General features: G+C 38.4%; 1 protein-coding gene across 5 annotated transcripts in view; it reads left to right on the plus strand.

Moving 5' to 3' along the window:
• The window catches only part of GSAP (gamma-secretase activating protein), a 217,702-nt gene that overhangs the window by 146,370 nt on the left and 48,218 nt on the right, over positions 1-23,114 (plus strand). For all 5 annotated transcript variants that reach the window (XM_081535704.1, XM_081535705.1, XM_081535708.1 and 2 more), the window contains 5 exons: positions 547-626; positions 10,902-10,979; positions 12,431-12,508; positions 17,166-17,258; positions 17,379-17,596. In XM_081535704.1, the coding sequence (XP_081391830.1) occupies positions 547-626; positions 10,902-10,979; positions 12,431-12,508; positions 17,166-17,258; positions 17,379-17,596 (547 nt within the window). The remainder of the gene's footprint in view (positions 1-546; positions 627-10,901; positions 10,980-12,430; positions 12,509-17,165; positions 17,259-17,378; positions 17,597-23,114) is intronic.

Genomic DNA, 23,114 nt, shown 5'->3' on the forward strand with positions numbered 1-23,114 from the left:
TGAAATGTAGCATCGACAGTATTCTAAAATTAGACAAAACTTTGAAATATTGTGTATTCTTTTCCCTATTGCCAGGACCATGCCATTTATGTACCATGTATTTTTAAAAATTACGGTTTTTTAAAAAATAATTTTATTTATTTATTTTTTGGCTGTATTGAGTCTTCATTGCTCTGTGGGCTTTTCTCTAGTTGTGGCAAGCAGGGACTACTCTCTAGTAGCTTCTCATTATAGTGGCTTCTCTTGTAGAGCACAGACTCTAGGGCATGAAGGCTTCACTAGTTGTGGCACGAGGGCTCAGTAGTCGCGGTTCCTGGACTCTAGACCACAAGCTCAGTATTTGTGGCACGTGGACTTAGTTGCCGTCTGCAGCATATGGGATCTTCCTGGACCAAGGATTGAAAAGTTATAGTTTTATTTATTTATTTTAACAAAAAGACATATTATCTATTTAAATTTCTCAGAGACATGTGGATAAACTATAGTGGTTACTCACATCTTTTATGAGGGAACTTATTTGTAAATTCTTATCCTTTATGTTCTTAGACTTGTCAACTTTGGATATAGTGATCTTCAAGAGGAATTATCCGAACACCTGACCTTATGTGTTTTTACCAACCATACAGGTAGAGCCGGGCTGTATTTGTCAATTTATTTAATTTTACTTGAGTTCCATGTATTTAGCCATTGTTCAGCTATATGGATCCTGAACGTAAGTGATCATGTGGATATTTACATACCAAATTAACTTCTCCACTGTAATTTTATACATTTACTGTCTGTATAAAAGAAGCCACAGTCCAGCTATTGTTCTAAAAGTTTTTCTTTGTATTATTTCTCTAGTAGAGGGGATGGGTTCATATTTAATCAAGCTACGTTTTCTCACCTTCATTTTAAAGAAACGACGTACAATGAGAGGGATGCTTTTTGTGTCTGGCTTACTGATGAAGTTCTAAACCCATGTGACCTGCTACTTTCAGAGCCATGCTATAACCTACTGAGCTGACAGTCAAATCTTCACATGCAAGTTATGAGTGTACAGTATTCCATCTCTTAAGACCTGTTTATTGTAGATAGAAAAAATAGGGAGGGGGGAATATAATGCCTGAAAATGAGAGAAGAGGAGTATGATTACAGTCAATGAACCTCGTGAAAAAACTGCTCATTGACTTTAATAATCATCTAAGTAATAAACTCTAATAACTAAATCTAATAGCCATATTTAATACCCCAACTTGAGTAGACAGTTACTATGAGAGTTAAGTAGCACTTGGACTAAAATTACATTCATTTAAAGCCATATTATGTGGTATTCATTGAGCTGACACTTATGGAGCATTAATAGAAAGTTACTACTTAGTATGGATGTTGGACATTAAGTAAGTGCACACATAGTATTTGAATAGAATTGTGGTACCTTTTATGAATGAGAATTATAGGAAGTCATGAGAGCATATGCTGCTACTGCTACTGCTAAGTCGCTTCAGTCGTGTCCGACTCTGTGCGACCCCATAGACGGCAGCCCACCAGGCTCCGCCATCCCTGGGATTCTCCAGGCAAGAACACTGGAGTGGGTTGCCATTTCCTTCTCCAGTGCATGAACAGGAAAAGTGAAAGTGAAGTCGCTCAGTCATGTCTGACTCTTAGCGACCCCATGGACTACAACCTACCAGGCTCCTCTGTCCATGGGATTTTCCAGGCAAGAGTACTGGAGTGGGGTGCCATTGCCTTCTCCGAGAGCATATAGTGGAGGTTTAATAGAAGATACTGTTATAGTATATTCAAGTATGTTCTGCTTCAGCCAATGCATTCTTAGTCCTGAAAATTGCTTTCTTTTCCACCTCACTCTTTCAAAATGCATCCCATAGTTTTCTCTCCATTTAGGGTCTCCTTTAGGCCCACAAGTCCCTCTATAAACCAGTCTTGGGGAATTTAGGGCAGGAAATAATATTTCCCTTGATACTTGAAGGATATATGTGAGCTAAGAACAGGGTGACTAGTTGCAGTAGAGTGAGCAATAGGAAAACTATTGGGAGAGAGAGCTGAAGAGATAGGCAGGGGCCAGGTCATGTAGGGCCTCGCAGACCATGGGAGGATTTTAGCAAGAGATGAGGGTGGCTTCTCTTGTGTTGTTGGAAGAGGGTGTTTGCTATGACCAGTGTGTTCTCTTGGCAAAACTCCATTAGCCTTTGCCCTGCTTCATTCTGTACTCTAAGGCCAAATTTGCCTGTTATTCCAGGTATCTCTTGAATTCCTACTTTTGCATTCCAGTCCCCTATAATGAAAAGGACATCTTTCTTGGGTGTTAGTTCTAGAAGGTCTTGTAAGTCTTCATAGAGCCATTAAGCTTCAGCTTCTTCAGCATTACTGGTTGGGGCATAGACTTGGATTACCGTGATATTGAACGGTTTGCCTTGGAAACGAACAGAGATCATTCTGTCGTTTTTGAGATTGCATCCAAGTATTGCATTTCAGGCTCTTTTGTTGACTGTGATGGCCACTCCATTTCTTCTTCTTGTGGGATTCTTGCCCACAGTAGTAGATATAATAGTCATCTGAGTTAAAGTCACCCATTCCAGTCCATTTTAGTTCACTGATTCCTAAAATGTTGATGTTCACTCTTGCCATCTCCTGTTTCACCACTTCCGATTTGCCTTGATTCATGGACCTAATATTCCAGGTTCCTATGCAATATTGCTCTTTACAGCTTCAGACTTTACTTCCATCACCAGCACATCCACAACTGGGTGTTGTTTTTGCTTTGGCTCCATCCCTTCATTCTTTCTGGAGGTATTTCTCCACTCATCTCCAGTAGCATATTGGGCACCTACCGACCTGAGGAGTTCATCTTTCAGTGTCTTATCTTTTTGCCTTTTCATACTGTTCATGGGGTTCTCAAGGCAAGAATATTGAAGTGGTTTGCCATTCCTTTCTCCAGTGGACCACGTTTTGTCAGAACTCTCCACCATGATCCATCCATCTTGGGTAGCCCTTGGGTAGCTCTTAGTTTCATTGACTTAGACAAGGCTGTGGTCCATGTGATCAGATTGGTTAGTTTTCTGTGATTGTGGTTTTCAGTCTGTCTGCCCTCTGATGGAGAAGGATAAGAGGCTTATGGAAGCTTCCTGATGGGAGAGACTGACTGAGGTGGAAACTGGGTCTTGTTCTGATGGGCAGGGCCATACTCAGTAAATCTTTAATCCAATTTTCTGTCGATGGGCGGGGCTGTGTTCCCTCCCTGTTATTTGGCCTGAGGCCAAACTATGGTGGAGGTAACAAAGATAATGGCGACCTCCTTCCAAAGGTCCTGTGGTCCCGTGCACACACTGCTGCACTCAGTGACCCCAACCCTGCAGCAGGCCACAGCCGACCCACGCCTCCACCAGAGACTCCTGGACACTCATGGGCAAGTCTGAGTCAGTCTCTTGTGAGTCCATGGAATTCTCCAGGCCAGAATACTGGAGTGGATAGCGTTTCCCTTCTCCAGGGGATCTTCCCAACCCAGGGATCAAACCCAGATCTCCTGCATCAGAGGTGGATTCTTTACCAACTGAGCTATCAGGGAAGTCCAAGAGAAGACACAAGACTCTACACATGGGCATCACCAGATGGTCAATACCAAAATCAGATTGATTATATTCTTTCCAGCTGAAGTTGGAGAAGCTCTATATACTCAGCAAAAACAAGACTGGGAGCTGACTGTGGCTCAGATCATGAACTCCTTATTGCCAGATTCAGACTTAAATTGAAGAAAGTAGCAAAAACCACTAGACCATTCAGGTATGACCTAAATCAAATCCCTACGATTATACAGTGGAAGTGACAAATAGATTCAAGGGATTAGATCTGATAGACAGAGTGCCTGAAGAACTACTGATGGAGGTTCGTGACATTGTACAGGAGGCAGGGATCAACACCATCCTCAAGAAAAAGAAATGCAAAAAGGCAAAATGGTTCTCTGAGGAGACCTTACAAATACCTGTGAAAAGAAGAGAAGCAAAAGGCAAAGGAGAAAAGGAAAGATATACTCTTCTGAATGCAGAGTTCCAAAGAATAGCAAGGAGAGATAAGAAAGCCTTCCTCAGTGATCAATGCAAAGAAATCGAGGAAAACAATAGAATGGAAAAGACTAGAGATCACTTCAAGAAAATTAGAGATACCAAGGGAACATTTCATGCAAAGATGGGCTCAATAAAGGACAGAAATGGTATGGACCTAACAGAAGCAGAAGATATTAAGAAGAGGTGGCAAGGATACACAGAAGAACTATACAAAAAGATCTTCATGACCCTGATAATCACGATGGTGTGATCAGTCACCTAGAACCAGACATCCTGCAATGCGAAGTCATGTGGACCTTAGGAAGCATCGCTACGAACAAAGCTAGAGGAAATGATGGAATTCCAGTTGAGCTATTTCAAATCCTAAAAGATGATGCTGTGAAAGTGCTGTACTCAATATGCCAGCAAATCTGGAAAACTCAGCAGTGGCCACAGGACTGGAAAAGGTCAGTTTTCATTCCAATCCCAAAGAAAGGCAATGCCAAAGAATGCTCAAACTATTGTACAGTTGCACTCATCTCACACAAGTAAAGGGTCAAAAAAAGGGAGGAGGGTTAGGAATTAGATCTGGACATAAATATACAAAGGTTATGTGGAACATCCAATGAAAAAGGAAAGAGTATGGGGAGAGAAGAGGGAAACCAAGTGAGATGTTATAGCCGCCAAGAGCCAAGGGGGTTTCATAAAAAAGAGTGACTCTTAGTAGGTGGTAAGAAGTGGAGCCCAGTTACTGTGTGTAGTTTGTGCTGTGTGATTGAGGTAAAATCTTGATTGTGCTGGGTGAAATCTCATGTGATAACTGAAAGATTATAGCAATGTGTATATGCATAAGAGAGGCAGCAGCTGGATGGGGAAGTGGGATTGTGGGGATATTATTTTTTGAGACGGTAGAGACTGTAGTATGTTTGAATGCTTATAGGATATTTAGTGGAAAAGAAATCATGACAATATACAGCAGAGAGAAATAACTAGTAGAGTGAATTTGCTTAGAAGGTGGGATGTAATGGGATCCAGAGTTCATGTGGTGCCCCCAGGGTTGGTTCTTCCCTGCTACTTACTTTAAATCTGTTGGATATAAACAATCATTTTAGGCTTTTATTCTGTAAAGATTTTATTCCTTTTTACTTTATTCCCACAGGAATTTCTCACAAATATTAGTAGTTTATAAATAGGCTATCTATGACATATCTTAAGAAATGTTAGGTTAATTTGGCAAAAGATGTGAAAGAGCCTATTTTTCCTTTCTCAGTGACGTCTAGGAGCCTTGCTTTTCACAGTCAGCTTTGAAATAGAAAAAATAAGCCTGTTTCAAATGGGATGCTTTCAGATTTAAGATGAAATAAACCAAGAGAAGCACCCTTTTTATTTTCAACTCGTAAGTTGTCAGTTCATGTATTTCCCAAATTACTTTTCAAAAACAGCTTTTGAAACTTTGTGATTAAAACAGATACCTACTTCAGTAAATGGAGAAAGGTGCAAATAGTCTAATCCCTATATGGCTCCCTCTATAATAAGGAGCTTAGTTTTCCACTGGTGTGGAGAACAGAAAACATGGTTCATGAAAGAAATGCCAGTAGACTCAGGGCCTTTTACAAACTCTACTTCTTTCAACTATTACATTCATGCTGATGCTGTAATAACATTTGTTGTTCAGTTGTTCCATATTGGTCGTTGAGAGCTACTTTGTCCTTTCACCATCACTTCTTACATTCTTAAAAGCATCTTTCTCCTGAATTTTCCTGCCCTAAGAAAGGAAATCTGCTATCCTTTCAGGGATTTAAAGGTTAAAATCTTGATGATGAGGCTGATCATAAGAGTTAGTGGTTGGCAAAAGTGCTCTGCTAATGTCAGACCACTGATATATTAGGATTATGAGTTCCTATAGTTTTTTCTAATACATTTTTAACAATAAGGGGGTGAATCAGGGACTTTCTAAAGCATTGAATGAAAGACTGCACACACTATCTGAGTTGCTCAGTCGTACCGACTCTTTGCGAGCCCATGGATTATACAGTCCATGGAATTCTCCAGGCCAGAATACTGTAGTGGGTCAGTCAGTTTAGTTGCTCAGTTGTGTCAGACTCTTTATGACCCAGTGAATCGCAGCATGCCAGGCCTCCCTATCCATCACCAACTGCCGGAATCTACCCAAACCCATGTCCATTGAGTCGGTGATGCCATCCAACCATCTCATCCTCTGTCATCCCCTTCTCCTCCTGCCTTCAATCTTTCCAGCATCAGGGTCTTTTCCAATGAATTGGTTCTTCACATCAGGTGGCCAAAGTATTGGAGTTTCAGCTTCAGCATCAGTCTTTCCAATGAATATTCAAGACTGATTTCCTTTAGTTTGGACTGGTTGGATCTCCTTGCAGTCCAAGGGACTCACAAGAGTCTTCTCCAACACCACAGCTCAAAAGCATCAATTGTTCAGCGCTCAGCTTTCTTTATTACCCAACTCTCACATCCATACATGACTACTGGAAAAACCATAGCCTTGACTAGATGTACCTTTGTTGGCACAGTAATGTCTCTGCTTTTTAATGTGCTGTCTAGGTTGGTCATAACCTTCCTTCCAAGGAGTAAGCGTCTTTTAATTTCATGGCTGCAGTCACCATCTGCAGTGATTTTGGAGCCCCCCAAAATAAAGACAGCCACAGTTTCCACTGTTTCTCCATCTATTTGCCATGAAGTGATGGGACCAGATGCCATGATCTTAGTTTTCTGAATGTTGAGCTTTAAGCCAACTTTTTCACTCTCCTCTTTCACTTTCATCAAGAGGCTCTTTAGTTCTTCTTCGCTTTCTGCCATAAGGGTGGTGTCATCTGCATATCTGAGGTTATTGATATTTCTCCTGGCAATCTTGATTCCAGCTTGTGCTTCCTCCAGCCCAATGTTTCTCATGATGTACTCTGCATATAAGTCAAATAAGCAGAGTGACAGTATACAGCCTTGACGTACTCCTTTTCTTATTTGAAACCAGTCTGTTGTTCCATGACCAGTTCTAACTGTTGCTTCCTGACCTGCATACAGGTTTCTCAAGAGGCAGGTCAGATGGTCTGGTATTCCCATCTCCTTCAGAATTTTCCACAGTTGGTTGTGGTCCACATAGTCAAAGGCTTTGGCATAGTCAGTAAAGCAGAAATAGATGTTTTTCTGGAACTCTCTTGCTTTTTCGATGATCCAGCAGATGTTGGTAATTTGATCTCTGGTTCCTCTGCCTTTTCTAAATCCAGCTTGAGCATCTGGAAGTTCACGGTTCACGTATTGCTGAAGCCTGGCTTGGAGAATTTTGAGCATTACTTTACTAGCATGTGAGATGAGTGCAGTTGTGTGGTAGTTTGAGCATTCTTTGGCATTGCCTTTCTTTGGGATTGGAATGAAAACTGACCTTTTCCAGTCCTGTGGCGACTGCTGAGTTTTCCAGATTTGCTGGCATATTGAGTACAGCACTTTCACAGCATCATCTTTTAGGACTTGAAATAGCTCAACTGGAATTCCATCACCTCCACTAGTTTTGTTTGTAGTGATGCTTTCTGAGGCCCACTTGACTTTACATTCCAGGATGTCTGGCTCTAGGTGAGTGATCACACTGTCGTGATTATCTGGGTCATGAAGATCTTTTTTGTACAGTTCTTCTGTGTATTTTTGCCACCTCTTCTTAATATCTTCTGCTTCTGTTAGGCCCCTACCATTTTTGTCCTTTATTGAGCCCATCTTTGCATGAAATTTTCCCTTGGTATCTTTAATTTTCTTGAAGAGATCTCTAGTCTTTCTCATTGTATTATTTTCCTCTATTTCTTTGCATTGATCGCTGACAGGGATCAAATCCAGGTCTCCTACATTGTGGGCGGATTCTTTACCAGCTGAGCTGCCAGGGAAGCCCAAGAATGCTGGAGTGGGTAGGCTATCCCTTCTCCAGGTGTCTTCCCAACCCAGGAATCGAACCAGAATCTCCTGCACTGCAGGCGGATTCTTTACCAGCTGAGCTACCAAGGAAGCCCGAATCAGGGACTTTCTAAAGCATTGAAGGAAAGACTGCACTCCCTATCTTGAGAGTCAGCCCGGGAGTGTTCCCTAGAACGCTGTGTGTGTTCTGAGTCCACAGTGGCTGGAATTCTTTCTTGTGCACCACCTACTGGGAGGTGGTGAGGGGTGAAAAGTGTAACTTCTCCATCCTGCACATTTAATTGTAAGAGTTGCCCTTCACAAGTTCCCAGAATTAGGCCTCTGTTTAACATTTTATAGAGCTTTTTACAATGAGATAATTTCCCTTGGAAAACTTGGTCCACAATAGCTTTCATTGTCCAAATGGTTTCCCCCAGGCTAGCCAGCTTTGAGATATTATCTTCATCATTGATGAATATTCATTAAACATCACTGGATATGCCATAAGAGCATGCTTTCCCCCCCCCCCATACTCTGACTTCCCCCAACTCCTAAATAGCAGCAAAATTATTCTGGAATAATAATAACAGCAGCTAACCTTTATGACTACATATAACTTTTTTGCCAGAGCTTTATACATATTATCTCATTTAACACTTATATTAGAACCATATGAAGGAGGTGCTGTTTTCCTTATTTACAGATGAGGAAACTGAGGCTTAAAGATTTCAATTAATATGATTCAGGCAAATTTAAAAAATACTGACGCCTGAGTATCAGCCCCAGAGATTCTGATGTAGTTGGTCTTAGATGGAGCCTAGGTGTCTGTGAGCTCAGGAAGTGTTAATTTACTTTCAGAGGTGAGAACCAGTGCTCCAGAGTTGTGTTGTCCGTTATGGTAGCCACTAGCCATGTGCGGCTATTAAAGTTGTTAAAATTAAATAAAATTTAAAAGGAGTTTGTCAATCACAGTAGCCATCTTTTAAATGCTCAGTAGTCATATGTGGCTCATGGCTACCAGATTTAGAACATTTACACTATCAGAGAAAATTCTAGGAGCGGGACAGGTTTGCAGAGCCTGTGCACAGTCCATTTCCCCTTGCTGTGTCTTTTTTCCCACTTTGGGATTGAGAAGGGGCACTAAGCTGCAACCTGTTTGGAGATACTTGATATGAAATCTGAATGTGGCTCTCGTAAGTTTATCCTATATTCCATGTTAACTTTCTTCAAAACAAGGAAAACAATAACCTCGATTCTCTAAAGAATGGTGTGTAGAGTTTTTTGCTAGAATGGAGATTATAATCGTCCTTACATTGTTTACATTTCATGCTCATTCCTCAGGACAGATTCCTAAAAGAACAGTTACTGGGTCAACAGGTGTGAATATATTTAATTCTCTGCAAAACTGTTTTTCAGAGACGTTGTACTAGTTCACTTTTTCATTACTATTATTTGAGATTGTTCTTCCATTGGCAGAATTGATTATAATTTTTAAAACTTTGTTAATTTTAAAGGAAAAATGTGGTACCTTGTTTTAATTCTTATTTCTTTATTATCAGAGAGAGGCTGAAGTTTTAACTCTGTCTGCTAAAAATGTCTTTGTCCTTGTGATCCTAGAACATAAAAGAACAGGATAAACCAGTAGGTTTACATTCTATAGTAAACATATGTTTACTATATGAAAGTATTCAAAGTGGTACACGGGACCTTGGTAACTCTTTTAATTACTATTTTTGTTTATGCTTTAGTGTAGCATTATTTTATGCTTGGTGAGTCTGCTGTAGTTTTAAAGAAAGATATTATTGTGTGGTCATTAAGCATAACGGCAATTTAAAATCTAACAGAATTGTTACCTTTTTTAATCTGATAAAGTTATTCTTTTTTGTCATTTCATGTTGAAAATATTGCAATAAAATGAATTTCTAACAATATATTGCAATCTTAAAAATCATTAAAAGTGTCGAAACTGATAAATATTATAACAGAATGCTTAAATATATCCTGAAATAGCCTTCTTAGGGAAAATGAATCTTTTTTCCCTACCATGATTTTTAACAAAGGAACTCTAGTGGAGTATGGTAGAGGAAATGATTCACTGAAGTAGAATAATGATAGAGTTCACATAGCTAGTTAATATTCGCTCTGGGACTAGAACCAGGTTTGTCAAGTTCCTTTCCTCCCTAGAAATCTCCTATTTCAGGTGATCGCATAAATGCTAGCATTAGAATAGAAGTATCAGTCTAAGCATAATGCCCTCATGCGTAAGTCGCTGATGGATTTACCCAAATGTACAGGTGGCAGCAGCTGCTGGACGTGATGGCCAGTTTTACACATTGAAGCGGGTGGGCAGGCTGAGGTTGTTCTGAAGTGGTGGACGAAGTGAGGGTGGTCAGGGCTCATCTGGAAAAACCAGTCTATCCCAGGAGCTCTCCTTTGACCTTGGCCACGGACCTCAGTGACCCAAATATAGCTGGGAACAGGCTCACACACTACTTGCTCTCATTGCCTCAGTTTGCCTTCCATTGTAAATAAATAATAAGACTGGAAACTTTCTGTAAAAAGGAGACATATTTTTGATCAACTGAGGTCCACAGCTATTAGTAATGGCTGGAGAACAAACTGAAAAAGAGCACAGGGGAGGATATGTATATAAGGAGAATCTCATGAAGCTTTGTGAACTTCTCCAGACTCCCATGATTTCGTATATGGAAGTCTCTCTTCATTTCCCTAGCCTTCAGTAGCCTACCACAATACATTGCATATAGTGTGTGCTGAGTAATTGTTGAATTGAAATTCTTAGCAACTTGTTAATAGTTAATTTCTAGAATTTGGGAATAATCTATGAGGTAAATTGAGGCAGAACATCTAAAGGAATGGCAGTAAGGTTAAGTAGCTTAGGAAATTTTATTTATCTGTGATTCTTTTAAGCTTTACTAAATACTTTCTTCCTTCTAGGAAGTTTGTGTGTATGTTACTGCCCGAACTTTGACTCTTGGGAACAAATCACATATTCAGTGTTTTACTTGCATAAAGGTACTTTTCATTTATTCCTTTTTTTTAACATAATCATTTTTTCCAAATAGCAAAGTATATAGATTTTAAAGTTTTATTACCTTATAACAAATTTGATCAGTACATCATATATCTGTATACCTATATAATACATATTTCCTAAAGAAATTTATGAATGATAAATATTGTCAGCTAATTATTTTTATATTATTTTAAAAATAATATTATGTAATATATATATTTTTCCTGACCTATATCTTTTTACCAGGCATATAGACCAATGCAAAGGGATGTATTTGCTGATAGTGTGTTTTTGATTTTTATATTATTACTAATTGAAAGGTACCTATAGATTTAGCTTACAAAGGTACATAAGGTTTTAGTTAAAAAAGTTTCTACCATCTTAGACTTTAATAGCTCTTAGACCTAAGATACATTTATTTCATTTCATACATCTGTGGTTCAAGAAATTGATATTCAGTAGTCAGCCTGGAGGACAGGAGTAAAGTGTCCAATCTTTTCCAGTTATGTAGTTGACAGCAGAGTGCCCTTTAATGGTTTTAAAATTGACTTTTAATAGTTTTAGCCTGAACCATGCTAAAGAGTATTTATTCTGCTTGTTTAGTTGCTTAAAATTAGTAGTTATGTAATAATACTGTGGGTAGACTTAAAATTATTTAAAATTAGGATTTTCATTTTTTTTTTTTATTAGGATTTAAAAAAAAAAAATTATGCCAGGTCACACCAGATTTTATTCTGCAGCCACGCCTAATGTTATATTAAGAAGTTAGAGATCAAAGTAGAAAATGTTTAATAACTTAATAATGAAGAAGACAGAAGAAAATTCAGAAGACCTATATGCATGTTTTAATAATACAAGTTTGATATTTGTGGAATGTTTTCATACCTTTTTCAAATGGTTAATAATTAAAGCCAGTAAATAGAACTTTTCTGAAAGTTGTACTAAGAGCTAATACCCATGATTAAGAGTTAGAAGAATGGCAAGTGAAGCCCAGTACTACCCAGAGTGTGCTAGATAAACAGCCTCTCTGACTCACAGTGGGCTTCCTCAGTGATTCAGAGAAGCCTTCAAGGGCCTTAATGACTGCAAGAGTGTGGCAGTGAGCCTTGAGGCATAAGGGCCAAAGAGCCACCTGGTTCTCCATCTCTTGGATTCTTAAGGAAAGTTCTTTAGATTCTTCTATCCTACCACAACCCACCTTTTAAGCTCTAAGACTATGTGTAAGCCCAGAACAACTACTGACTTGTGACTACACTCAGGTGATCCGTCTTCAGTGCTGGCTTCTGGAGAATGATGGGGGAACCATGAGCTCTAGGGCTCTGAAGACACTTGCTTTGTCAGTTTCACAGTTACTCAGTGTGGAGAGTATGATGTGGAGTCACTGCCTTGGGTGGAATCGCAGCTCTTTGTTTCTTAACATCCCCTCTCTGGCTTGGTGTTTTCTCCACAGGGCACAGCAAGACCTTCACTACTACTCTTGGGAGTGTTGACTCATGTGTGACAAAGGGCATTACTTTTCTCAACCTTGGTGAGTGAGCAGCATATGTGTCTCTCTGCTCTGACCTTTCCTTCTGGTACATGTTAGGCCTCGTTTTTCTTTGCACCCCATTTTCTCATGCCTCTTTGGGACTCAGGTTGTGATGACTATGACTGACCTTTTTGAAGCCAGACAGGGGAAGGTTTTCTCTGGATACACCCCCACCACCACCAAAATGAGCTTTTTGAAAGGAGGGACAGTGTGAGGGGAAGGTATCTCCCTTCTTAGAACCTAGGATGTCAGCGTTCCTGTGTTTTTAGTAGCAATCCTAAAAGATCATTTGTTAGTATAAAAATGATGACAGTGAATGAAATGTTTCTTAAAAGCCTATGAGAAATAATAAATACATCATGTTGTCCCTTGATTTTAGAGACAGAAACCCTTGAGAAATCATCTGTTCCCTGTTACTAATTGCTAAAAGCTTCTGAGTCCCATAAATCATTTATAGATAGATCAGCTTGAGTGAGTTGTTTTTCACTGAGTAAATATGGTAAAGGGAACTTGAGTATTAGACTTAAATACATTAAGTGAAAAAAAAAAAAAAAACATATTAACTGAGTCTATAATGAAGCCAGTAAAGAAGGGATTTATTGTGGCTCACAGTGGAAAGCTGCTTTTCCATGACAGTTGGGATGAGGAGGCACAAACCAGTTAGTTAGTACAAGACTAAACAGAACTATTGCTTGCCTGCATATGGGACATGGCACAGTATTTTTAAAAGAAAAACTTCAGGTTTAGAGCAGATGAGTTCTTTAATATTTTCTTTATCTCTGTTTCCCAGTTTGCCTACTATCATGGCAAAAGCTTGTAAAGGAACTGGGCAAAGAAAGAACTAAAATGATAAGAAAGTTTATAATTTTTTTTTGGTCTTTTAAATTGAAGTGTAATTAACTTATAATATTATATTAATTTCAGGTGCACAACAGTGATTCATTATTTTTATAGATTATACTCAACTTAAAGTTACTACAAAATAATGGCTATGTTTCCTTGTCTGTAAAATATATCTTTGTAGCTTATTTATTTTGTACATACTTTGTACCTCTTAATCTCCTACCCTTATTTTGCCCTTATTCTCTCTCCTCACTGGTACCACTAATCTGTTCTCTGTAAGTCTACTTTTGTTTTGTTATAGATAATTGTTTTATTTTTTTAGATTCTTCATATAAGTGATACAGAATATTTCTTACTTCTCTATCTGACTTACTTCACTAAGCATAATACTCTCTAGGCCCATCCACACTGTTGCAAAAAAAAAGATTTTTATTTTGAATGATACTGTTGATAAGGGGAGATATCCTATGCTAAGTGGGCCAATATGTGGCAGTTTTTAATATGAGCTCTGAACCTGTGGGAAATTGTTTTTGAGAGGCCTGATTCTACTGCATCCTGTGGTAAGAGAGATAAATGTAAGATTTCCTGGGTCTGAGACTTGATTCTTATCAGCAAACCTATATCAGTATCCCATGTCTAGAGTGATATGGGAAACTTTTCACTAAAAAACTTCCCATTTTGCAAGGTCAAATGTATGCTTCCTTTTTTTTTTTAACCCCTAGGAATGACTCTTGATAAGGGCAGCCATGATTTAATCTATGATCTTTAGAGTGTGGAGAGTGCAAAAATCGTAGAGCTTTGTAAAAACAGGCTATCTTACGTAAGTTGTCTTTCCTTCTTGAAACAGATTTTATTACATAGACACAAGTTTGTACCCAAGATTAAAACTATTCTAGAGGTGACTTTTATGACAATAGTATTGCTTTTTGAGTGAGGTCTTTTTGCAATTTACTGCATGTAATTTCCCTGAAGTGTCACCCTGTTAGAATGGGCTTATACTGATTTAAATATCAAAGAATAGAGTTTTGAGGGAAGTTTTTCATGAACCCCAAACCACCTCTATATCAGAGAGATGTATTTATACATTAAAAAACTATCTTTTCTAAAATTAACATTATATTCTAAGTGTTTTGCTTAAGTTTTCTTCATCTTTACAGCAGTTCTTCTTGGTGATGTTATCCCTGCTTTCAATTCACTTCAGTTCAGTCGCTCAGTCGTGTCCAACTCTTTGCAACCCCATGGACTGCAGCACGCCAGGCTTCCCTGTCCATCACCAACTCCCGGAGCTTACTCAAACTCATGTCCATTGAGTCAGTGATGCTATCCAACCATCTCATCCTCTGTCGTCCCCTTCTCCTCCTGCCTTCAATCTTTCCCAGCATCAGGGTCTTTGCAAATGAGTCAGTTGTTTGCATCAAGTGGCCACTTAAAGTACTGGAGTTTCAGCTTCAACATCAGTCTTTCCAGTGAATATTCAGGACTGATCTCCTTTAGGATGGACTGGCTGGATCTCCTTGCAGTCCAAGGGACTCTCAAGAGTCTTCTCTAACACCACAGTTCAAAAGCATCAATTCTTTGGTGCTCAGCTTTCTTTATAATCCAACTCACATCCATACATGACTACTGGAAAAACCATAGCCTTGACTAGATGGATCTTTGTTGGCAAAGTAATGTCTCTGCTTTTTAATATGCTGTCTAGGTTGGTCATAACTTTTCTTCCAAGGAGCAAATGTCTTTTAATTTTGTGGCTGCAGTCACCATCTGCAGTGATTTTGGAGCCCCCCAAAATAAAATCTGCCACTGTTTCCACTTTTTCCTCATCTATTAGCCATGAAGTAATGGGACTGGATGCCATGATCTTAGTTTTCTGAATGTTGACAGCTCAGTTGGTAAAGAATCCCTACTTTACAGATAATGAAACTGAAACTCAGAAAGTCTGTGTTGTGTGCTCAAACTTCTTATAAGTGTCTCTTATCAGGGACACTGCTTCCCTTGTGGCTCAGCTAGTAAAGAACCCACCTGCAATGTGGGAGACCTGGGTTCAACCCCTGGGTTGGGAAGATCCCCTGAAGATCTTATATTAGTTTATTGCTACAATAAAAAATCACCACAAATTTAGCTCTTAAATAAACAACACATTGTCTTGTGGTTCTGGAGGTCAAAATTCTAAAATGAGCAAGTCTTAGAGCATCAAGGTAGGGGCAGAAATGGTTCCTTCTGGAGATTTCAGGGAAGAGTTGATTCTTTGCCTCCTCCAGCATCTAGAGACTAGCATCTCTTGGCTTGTGATCACATCACTCCAGTCTCTTTCATCATCGTATGGTCTTCTCTTCTGTAGTCAAATCTTCCTCTTCTTCCTTATAAAACCATTTGTGATTACACTGGGTCCAACTGGTTAATGCAGGATACTCCTATCTCAGGATCCTTAATCACATCTTCAAGGTCTCCTTTATCACTTGAGGTGACATAGTCTTAGGCTCTGGGAATTACCACATGAACATCTTTGGGATGTTCAGCCTACCACAGGTACTACTGACACTTTTGGTGAGACAGTAACTTTTGTGTGCACACTGAGGGGTTTGACATTCTTGGAGCCCACTCATTCATCAAATGGCAGTGTAAATCTCCCCTCTGCCTCGATAATTGTGACAACTTAGAACACCCTTATGTATTTCCAAATGCCCCCTTTCCCATGGACATAGTACTACCTTGATTAACTGGTTAAGTAAGTGGTAGGATAAGGTGTTAATTTAGGTCATGATGTCTTTCCATTGTGCCCTACCTTATCATGATTTGTGTTTTTCTACTTAATTTGTGTTTTTCTGCCATAATGATAACATTGCAACCACTTATGCTAAGTACTTTAACATCACTTAATCCACAGTGACTTGAAAGGACAGTTGTAAGTCAACTGTTTAGAGTTTTACATCCTCTTTCCTTTCCCTTCCACAGAATGCCTTTTATGCAAATAATTAGCATGTATTTCTTTATTTCTTAGGGAGAAAAAAATGAGTCTAGCTGGTTCACTTATATTAATAATCTAAATGCTTCATCTGCATGAAATTTGCTCCTGCTATATGAATTTTTCTGTTTTTCTAAGATCCTAGAAAAATTATTGGCAAGGACTACTTCTATCCTGCCCCCTTCTCCAGAAACCTATTTTGTATACCTTGCCTCAATCCGTATACAAAAGTTCTGTTCTTTATACAAGAATATCTCATGAAGGGACTGTGAAGATATGAATTCTAGGAAGCTTGTTATGCAAGGAAACAAATTAGTACATCATGAAGTATCAGAATGCCTACAGAGATTGTTTTGATGAATATCAGTTTAAAGGTTCTTTAGAGAAAATGCTGCTGCTGATGATAATGGTGACAGTGAGCAGTGGGCAAACATAGGACACTAAATTTTAGAACTTCCCTCACATATCAGAAATTATGAAGCAAATTCCCATGATAAACTATTTCCAGCCTGTCATATTAAGGAATAATTCATGTTGCTGGATATTTTTTTAATTCTGATTTGTTCTCAGAGTTCATTCAGATTCATATAAAGCCACAATTCATAAACAAAACAACAGATATAAATTAATATAACCATAGCTAAATATCTGAAGAAAGCTATAGGTAGAAATAAATGATATCTTGCTAGTAAGATGAAACATACTGACATCAGACAGCTTTTTATTACATTGGTCAAAATTTCTGTGTTTTAAGAGGTTCAAAGAAAAATAGGGATACTGTAAAGTTGTTGACTTTAATCTGTACTGTACAGCACTTGCCACTTGGAGCTGACTTAAATCTCTCTTCCATAGACTATTATGTCGCTGTTTACTTACCCGGTCATTTCTTTCATCTCCTTAACATTCAACATCCAGACCTGATCTGCCACAGTCTGTTTCTGACAGGTATGCCTATAGTTTTTCCCTCATGAACACGGTCTGTTTGGGTTCATTTAAATGTTAATATTTATATTTGGGGAAGTAGGGTTCTTTTATTTGCTGATGTACTTTTTTTTTTTTGGCCAGAAAACAGTGAAGTGATTGATATGCTACCTCATAGTCCTTTACAGTCACTGTCAGGGTCTCTGGTCCTGGATTCGTGTTCTGGAAAGCTCTATAGGGCGCTCCTCAACCAGTCATATTTACTGGAGTTCCTGTGGAACACCCGTCTGGACTGTGAGAGGATGGCCTTGCTTCACTGTGTGCTCTCGTGTGGCCGAGACCCACGACGACTGGAAGCCAAGGTGGGAATATAGCTTAAGTTTAGAAATTTGCAAATGGACAACCCCAGATGTATACGTTTAGTGGTTGAAATGAGCAGAAGTTAGGTTTATTTGGTGATAACAGGTTTATCAGTTTCATTCTGACTTGAAGGTATTCTTCCCTTGTATTCTCCTTTTTTATGCACACAGACCTCATAACTGTGAGGCATGTCTGTTCTTTTCACTATTCTCTTTTCCATATTGTGAGTGAATGTTAGCTCTATCAGTAACATTCCAAGGAAGTGCTCAGTAAAATAAAGAGTTTCTCAAATATCTACCTTTTTCTCCTGGTCTGTATTTTGTGTATATCATCAAAAGAACTAAATCTATTTATTACACTTTAATTAGAGATAGCTCACATTTATAGTTCACATTATAGTTTATGAAGCACTTTCATACATCTTATTGCTTAATTTTACAACTATTTGGTGAAGTTGGAGAAACTCTTCATTAGACTTGATTGGGACCAATGGGTGGTTGATCAGTTGAAAAAAGATATCTTAAATATTTTATTATTTTAACCTAAAACGTGTAGATGTGCATTTATTTCCCTATCTTTTAATGTAGATTAAGGCCCATTCTTTGTCAGCTAATTGGAGTTAAAAATTATTTTTCTTACATAAAACCACTACTAATGTCTTAGCTTTATCTGTACCTGTAAGGCTCTTCCAGTTACTTTCTTTTTCTTTTCTTTTCATTTTATTCTCTAAGGAGGTCAATAGTTTAAAGATCTTTTCAAATCAGTTTGTATATTATCAGGCAGTTTTTCCTATTATAGTTGTCTCACACCTAGTTTTTTTAGTAAGTGTTTTTAGGGACATGCCTTGGAATCTTTCCCAAACATTCAACTTTATTTTTGTGTGTGTGTCTGAAAATATCTTTATTTGACCTTTACTTGTAGCAGGGAGTGAGATTTATATTGAGAGTTTTGAGGGGAATAACAAGAGAAGAAATGATGATAAGGACCATAACCAGCAGCCGTGCCAGCATCCCAGGCTCATAACTGCTGGGGAAAGCTGCTCTCCTTCTTTAGTCATCATTTAACTGAGTATAGATATGAAGTTGATAGTTACTTTCTCTTATTTAGAAAATAGTAGAGAAGGACCCAAGGCAAGGGAACCCTCTAAGTGCCTGAATGGGTGGAGCTATGGAGAAGGACTGGCCAAAGAGGCCTTCTGATCACCAGCTACAAGAAGCTCAACAAAAGACTCTGATAGGGCCATAACTCCTGCAGTAGAGGCAGTCCGTGTCCCTGCACACTTGGCGCCGACAGGATCCCCGCAAGCCAAGCAGCTGCACCACCCTCAGGCTCAACCCTCACTGGGGCAGAGCTGCCACAGGCAAAAGAAACAGTCTTACGTTTGTGCGCACAGGGTCGCTTCAGTCGTGTCCGACTCTTTGCAATCCTGTAGACTGTGGCCTGCCAGGCTTCTCTGTCAGAGAGGGGGTTCTCCAGGCAAGAATACTGGAGCGTATTGGCCAAGACTGGTTGCCATACCCTTCTAGAGCACTGTATTTCCTACTACCCTAGCCGCCAACCCCTCTGAGTCCCTGGTGCTGCAAGAACGCCTGTGACCCAAGCAGGTGCACTACCTCCACACCTGGCCCTCACAGGGGCAAACCCAAGCCCTCCAGGGCAGCCTCAGGAGCTAAACCCCAGTGGATGACCCACATGCAGAGGTGGAAATAAAACCACAATTGAAACCCAGGGGCAGTGTGGCTAACTGAGTAAGAAGATCCAAAACCTTCCCACCAGTTGTACAAGCTGCAGATTAAATCCACACAATCAACTAAGCAGACTCTGTGTCTATGGAATATATAAAAGGCCATTAAGAGCTCCCACAAAAGAAGACGCACTAGCTCTGATAGCTGTGGACATTGGGGGCAAGAACACACAGGAGTAGGACCAGATTAGAATCTGAGCAGCCCCCACAGCAGGTCCAGAGATCAGCACAGTGTTGGAGGGCATCCTAGGGAGGGGACTCTGACAGCAGTGACTCAAGAAAAACATTTATTATTCTTATTTTTTGACTTGTTCTGTAGATCTTTTTGGATTGTTTTTTCTATTTTCCCCCTCTGTTGTAGTTGTTGATTTTATTGGCACTAAGAAACCCAGTTAAGCTTTTGAGCTTTTCTTTCCCCCCTCAGTCACATTTTTTATTGTTGTCATAAACCTCTGCCTCTATGTTGGGCTTTTGCAGTTCTGTGGAGTTTTCCTCTTTTTTTTTTTCTTTTCTCTTTTTTTTAATTTTAATTTTTAATTTTTTAAACCTATTGTTTTTTCTACATTTATTTCTTTGTTTGCTTTTGCTACTGTTCTTTTCCCCTTGCAGTTAATCTTTAACATATATAAACATTTATATGTTATATTTAACATATCTATATTTAGCATTATCTACCTCTATTTAACTCTGCATATCTATTCTTTCTTTCTTTTCTTTCTCTCCTTTCCTCTCAACTTATTTGTTACTTTTATTTTCATTGCTTTATTCCCCAATTGGCACTTTGCTTTAGTTTTGTTTCCCAGTTTGTGCTTTAATTAGTGTTGTTCTGGTAGATATAATTTTCAGTTTCCTTTGTTCACTGGGTCAATCTATTGTACTTTATTTTTGTTGAACTGTTTTGATTTTGCTTATGGGTGTATATGTATATGTGTATATTCAGTCACATTTTCTATTCTTGTTATAAACCTATGCCTCTACAGTGGGCTTTTGCAGTTCCGTGGAGTTTTCCTTTTTGTTCCCTTTTTTCTTTCTTCTTCTGTTTTTACCTCTTTTCTCTTTTTTATATTTCTAATTTTTTTAAACCTATTTTTTTCTACATTTATTCCTTTGCTTGCCTTTTCTTCTGTTCTTTTCCTCTTGCAGTTAATCTTTAATTTATATAAATCGTCTTCATCTACCTCTGTTTAACTTTGCATATCGATTCTTTCTTTCTTTCCTTTCCTCTCAACATATTTGTTAGTTTTGTTTTCATTGCTTTATTCCCCACTTGGCACCTTGCTTTAGTTTTGTTTTCCAGTTTGTACTTAAGATAGTTTCATTCTTAACTGGTAAATATAATTTGTGATTTCCTTGTTCGCCAGATCAATCTACTATACTTTATTTTTGTTGGACTGTTTTCAGTTTGCTTATGGGTGTATATGTATATGTGAATATTCCATTATTTTAATTATTATTTGATTGATTTTGTAACTGTCATTTATCTGGGGTTCATCTTTGGTTTCTTGTTTCTGGATATTTGTTTTAATATCACTTAATGCCATAACAAACCACTTGTGGAATCTTCGTTCCTGACCAGAGTTTAAGCCCTGAGCCTTTGGAGTGGGAGCACTGACTCCAAGACCCTACGCTACCAAGGAACTAACCCTAGGGAGTATCAAATAGTGAGAACTCACACAAAGGAAACTACTTGAATACAAGACCCAGCATCACCCAACCACCAGTAGCACCCTCATCTAAACAACAAACAAAACAAAAATACAAACCCAATCATCAGCCAACAGGATTACCAGGATTACCTCACTCAGCCTTTCCCATCAGAGGAAAAACAAACAAACAAACAGAAACTCAGCACAAATCTCACCCTATATGAAGCTCACACAAACCACTGGACCAACCTTAGGAGGGCAGAAACTAAAAGGAAGAAAGAATTCAACCTTCTTCAAGGAAAGAATTCAACTTTCCTTGAAGCCTGGGAAAAGGAGACCTCAAATACAATAACTTAAAAAAAAAATGAAAAGGCAGAGAAATACTGCACAAATGAAGGAACAAACTAGAAACATAGAAGTCCAAATAAATGAAGAGGAAATAGGAAAATTACCTGAAAAATAATTTAGAAAAATGATAGTAAAGATAATCAAAAACCTTGAAAACAAAATGGAGAAAATTCAAGAATCAATTAACAAAGACCTAGAAGAATTAAAGAATAAACATATAGAGACAAACAACACAATTACTGAAATTAAAAATACTCTAGAAGGAATCAAGAGCAGAATATCTGAAACAGAAGAACGAATCAGTGAGCTGGAAGATAAAATGGTGGAAATAACTTCTGAAGAGCAGAATAAAGTAAAAAGAACGAAAAGAGCTGAGGACAGTCTCAGAGACCTCTGAGACCGTATCAAATGCACCAACATTCAAATTATAGGGGTCCCAGAAGAAGAGAAAAAGAAAGGGTATGAGAAAATTTTGGAAGAGATTATAGTTGAAAATTTCCCCAACATGGAAAAGGAAACAGTCAATCAAGTCCAAGAGGCACAAAGAGTCCCTTACAGGATAAACCCAAGGAGAAACACACCAAGATACATACTAATCAAACTAACAAAGACTAAACACAAAGAAAGAATATTAAAAACAGCAAGGGAGAAGCAACAAGTAACATACAAGGGAACCCCATATGCTTAACAGCTGATCTTTCAGCAGAAACTCTGCAGGCCAGAAGGGAATGGCAGGATATATTTAAAGTACTGAAAGGAAAAAATCTACAACCAAGATTACTGTACCTGGCAAAGATCTCATTCAATATTGATGGAGAAATAAAAAGCTTTTCAGACAAGCAAAAGTTAAGAGAATTCAGTACCACCAAACCAGCTTTACAACAAATATTAAAGTAACTTATATAGTCAAGAAATACAAGAGAAGAAAAAAGATCTACAAAATCAACCCCAAACAGTTAAAAAATGGCAATAGGAACATATATATCAATAATTACTTTAAATGTAAGTGCATTAAATGCTCCAGTCAAAAGACACAGACTGGCTGAATGGATACAAAAACAAGACCCATATATACTCTGTCTACAAAAAACCCACGTCAGATCTAAAGACACATACAGACTGAAAGTGAGAGGATGGAAAAATATATTCCATGCAAATGGGAAGCAAAAGAAAGCTGGAGTAGCAATCCTCATATCAGACAAAATAGACCTTAAAATTAAGAATATTACAAGAGATAAGGAAGGACACTACATAATGATCAGGGGATCAATCCAAGAAGAAGACATAACAATTGTAAATATCTATGCACCGAACATAGGAGCATCTCAATACATAACATAAACACTAACAGACATAAAGGGAGAAATTGACAGTAACACAGTAATAGTAGGAGACTTTAACACCCCACTCACACCAATGGACAGACCATCAAAACAGAAAATTAACAAGGAAACAAGCCTTAAATGATACATTAGATGAGATGGATCTCATTGATATCTTCAGGACATTCCATCCAAATGCAGAATACACCTTTGTCTCAACTGCACATGGAACATTCTCCAGGATAGACCACATCTTGGATCACAAATCAAACCTCAGTAAATTTAAGAAAATTGAAATCTTATCAAGCATCTTCTCCAACCACAATGCTATGAGACTAGATATCAGTTACAAGAAAAAAACTGTAAGAAACACAAACACATGGAGATTAAACAACACGTTTCTAAATAACCAACAGGTTACTGAAGAGATCAAAAGGGAAATAAAAAAAATGTCTAGAAA

The sequence above is a fragment of the Giraffa tippelskirchi genome, chromosome 10, assembly GCF_054371585.1.
Source record: "Giraffa tippelskirchi isolate mGirTip1 chromosome 10, T2T-mGirTip1v1.2.pri, whole genome shotgun sequence".
Lineage (NCBI taxonomy): Eukaryota > Metazoa > Chordata > Mammalia > Artiodactyla > Giraffidae > Giraffa > Giraffa tippelskirchi.